Source organism: Acanthisitta chloris, unplaced genomic scaffold (assembly GCF_000695815.1).
Source record: "Acanthisitta chloris isolate BGI_N310 unplaced genomic scaffold, ASM69581v1 scaffold11371, whole genome shotgun sequence".
Taxonomy (NCBI): Eukaryota; Metazoa; Chordata; class Aves; order Passeriformes; family Acanthisittidae; genus Acanthisitta; species Acanthisitta chloris.
The window spans coordinates 4,704-6,910 of NW_008657656.1; the positions used below are offsets into that span (position 1 = coordinate 4,704).

The 2,207-nt window shown below is 61.3% G+C and overlaps 1 protein-coding gene across 1 annotated transcript in view; it reads right to left on the reverse strand.

The window, feature by feature from the left end:
• The window catches only part of NSUN5 (NOP2/Sun domain family, member 5), a gene marked incomplete at its 5' end in the record, with an annotated part of 2,701 nt that extends 530 nt beyond the window's left edge, over positions 1 to 2,171 (reverse strand). The window contains 6 exons of the mRNA XM_009084811.1: positions 149 to 301; positions 374 to 578; positions 659 to 837; positions 1,174 to 1,289; positions 1,680 to 1,818; positions 2,074 to 2,171. Coding sequence (XP_009083059.1) covers positions 149 to 301; positions 374 to 578; positions 659 to 837; positions 1,174 to 1,289; positions 1,680 to 1,818; positions 2,074 to 2,171 — 890 coding nt within the window. The remainder of the gene's footprint in view (positions 1 to 148; positions 302 to 373; positions 579 to 658; positions 838 to 1,173; positions 1,290 to 1,679; positions 1,819 to 2,073) is intronic.
• Positions 2,172 to 2,207: the final 36 nt, after the last annotated feature.

Genomic DNA, 2,207 nt, shown 5'->3' on the forward strand with positions numbered 1-2,207 from the left:
GCCCAAGCCACACTCAGCAGTGCCACGGCTCCTGCACCCACTACAGCCAGACCCTTCCACCTCCCCTCGCACCCTGGGAGCCCAGCAGCCCTGACCTTGGCCATGGTGCCCCCAGCAGCACCTGGAGCCCCCCAGGCCCTCCTCTCACCTGGGGGCAGCAGCCCCTGCCCCACAGCGCTCCAGCACAGCCACAAAGAAGCCTTGGGTGAGGGTCTCTGTGGGAGAGGCACGGAGGCAGCACTCAGCTCCAGGGAGGGCAGCGAGTCCTCGGCAGGGCCAGGAGGGAAAGGCAGTCACCAGCCTGTGATGTGGGACAAGGATCAGCACCCAGCCCTGCTCTACAGCCCTCCCAAACCCCCTGAGCCAGACCCACCTGAAGGCTGAGCCCTGCTCCTGCAGCACAGCCTGCACCACGTCCTCATTCTCCTCCCGGTGCAGGGAGCAGGTGGAGTAGACAAGGCGCTGGAGAGCTGGGAAGCTCAGGGCATGGCTCAGCACCCGGCGCTGGAAGCCTGACAGCGCCTGCAGCCGCTCAGCACTCGCAGCTGCCTCCTCCCCTGGCCCTCGAGTCACCATCCCTGCAGGACAGCAGCCATCACCTGGGGTCCACACACCCCCAGCCTGGCTCCAGGTGGGCAGATGGAGCCTCACACGTTACCTGAGCCGCTGCAGGATGGGTCGAGGAGGATGTGGGTCACTCTGCTGTACTTGGCGTCTCCAGGGTCCACAGTCAGGAAGTCCTGCTGGGCCAGCTGGCAGCTGGTGACCCCTGCCCGTGTCAGCAGGGTGCTCATGGTGGCCACACGCTTGGGGTCCACATCAAAGGCAAAGATCTGGCTGGAGGTAGAGCCCAGTGCCCAAGAGAGGCATGAACATCCCACCCAGCCCTGGGAACCCCCAAACACAGGTGGTCAGAGCTCAGGAGCTCTCCCCCTTGCAGGGGTATGGAGTAGGGCTGGGGTTGGGGGCAGGGAGTGAACCCCTATGTGACTCCACATCCCCTCAGGTGCTTCCAGTGGCTCAGCACTATCAGAGCCACCAGCTCACCTGAGTAAGTGATGCAAGGTGACAGGCTGCAGCTCTTCCTGCCACCTTCCTGTGCTCTCTGTGGGTTTGTGAGGACCAGGGCCACCTGCCCCCTTCCCTCCACCCCCACAACAAACCTGCCCTCACCCCTTGTTCTTCAGGAGGGCAGCCAGGTGGCTGGTCTTGTTCCCAGGGGCAGCACAGGCATCGATGACGTGGGAGCCAGCAGCAGGGCTGAGGAGGAAGGCAGGGAGGCAGCTGGCCTGCAAGAGGGCCAAGCCCTGTGAAAGGGGTGGGCAGCAGCACCCCAACCTCCTCTCAGGTACAGCTGATGCTGTAGGGTCTCAGGCTGCCATGGTGGCATGGCCAAGGCCACCACCACCCACCACAGGATGCCTTTCCCAGCCCACAGCCCCACGCTCCTCCCAACTGCTGGTGCCCAGTTCCCACAAGGGGTTTTATAGCCCAGGAATCCATCCCAAACCTACAGGCAATGGAAGCAAAGCTCCACTGTGGAGCCCCACAGCTGCATCCAGTTCCTGCTCAGACTTAACTGCTGCAGCAAGGCTCAGCCCTTGAGGAAGAAGCTGGCCCTTCACTCCTGTCAGAGGTTTTTCCCACCCCTGTAGCCTCTTGCTTCCTATTTCCCCCACCTTGTCCTGCAGAATTATGTGTCCTGAAGTATATAGCAGGTTGTCATGGAAGTCTGTCTGCGGAGGGAAAACCAGCAGCTCCGGGAGATGAAGATCCAACAAGAACTTCTTTCCAGAGAGGGCCCTCAGCTCCTCCACACTGCCCACGAGATACAGGGAGGATGAATACAAAGCCCTGATCATAGTGCCCACACCAGAGCCCAGGCTGAGAACCTCCTTCATCCCACAGCACCAAGCAGCACCTGGAGAAAGCAGAACCTAGGAGTGGGGGTGATGGAGACCCCAACTCAGCCACCCTGAGCATCAAGACCAGCAACTCTTCAACCCACTGGACCTCATTCCAAGCCCTTGCTGGCATCCCAGGTAAGGTGGGATAGTGGAAAGAACCACTCACCTGGCTGCCTTGCCTAGGTAGGAGTAGCCCTGGCGCTTAAAGAAGTCAATCACATCATCCACACAAGTCTTCAGGGTGTTGACCCGGACATAGCGTGGGACCTGTGCAGCTGGGGGAGTCGAGTGGGTCACACA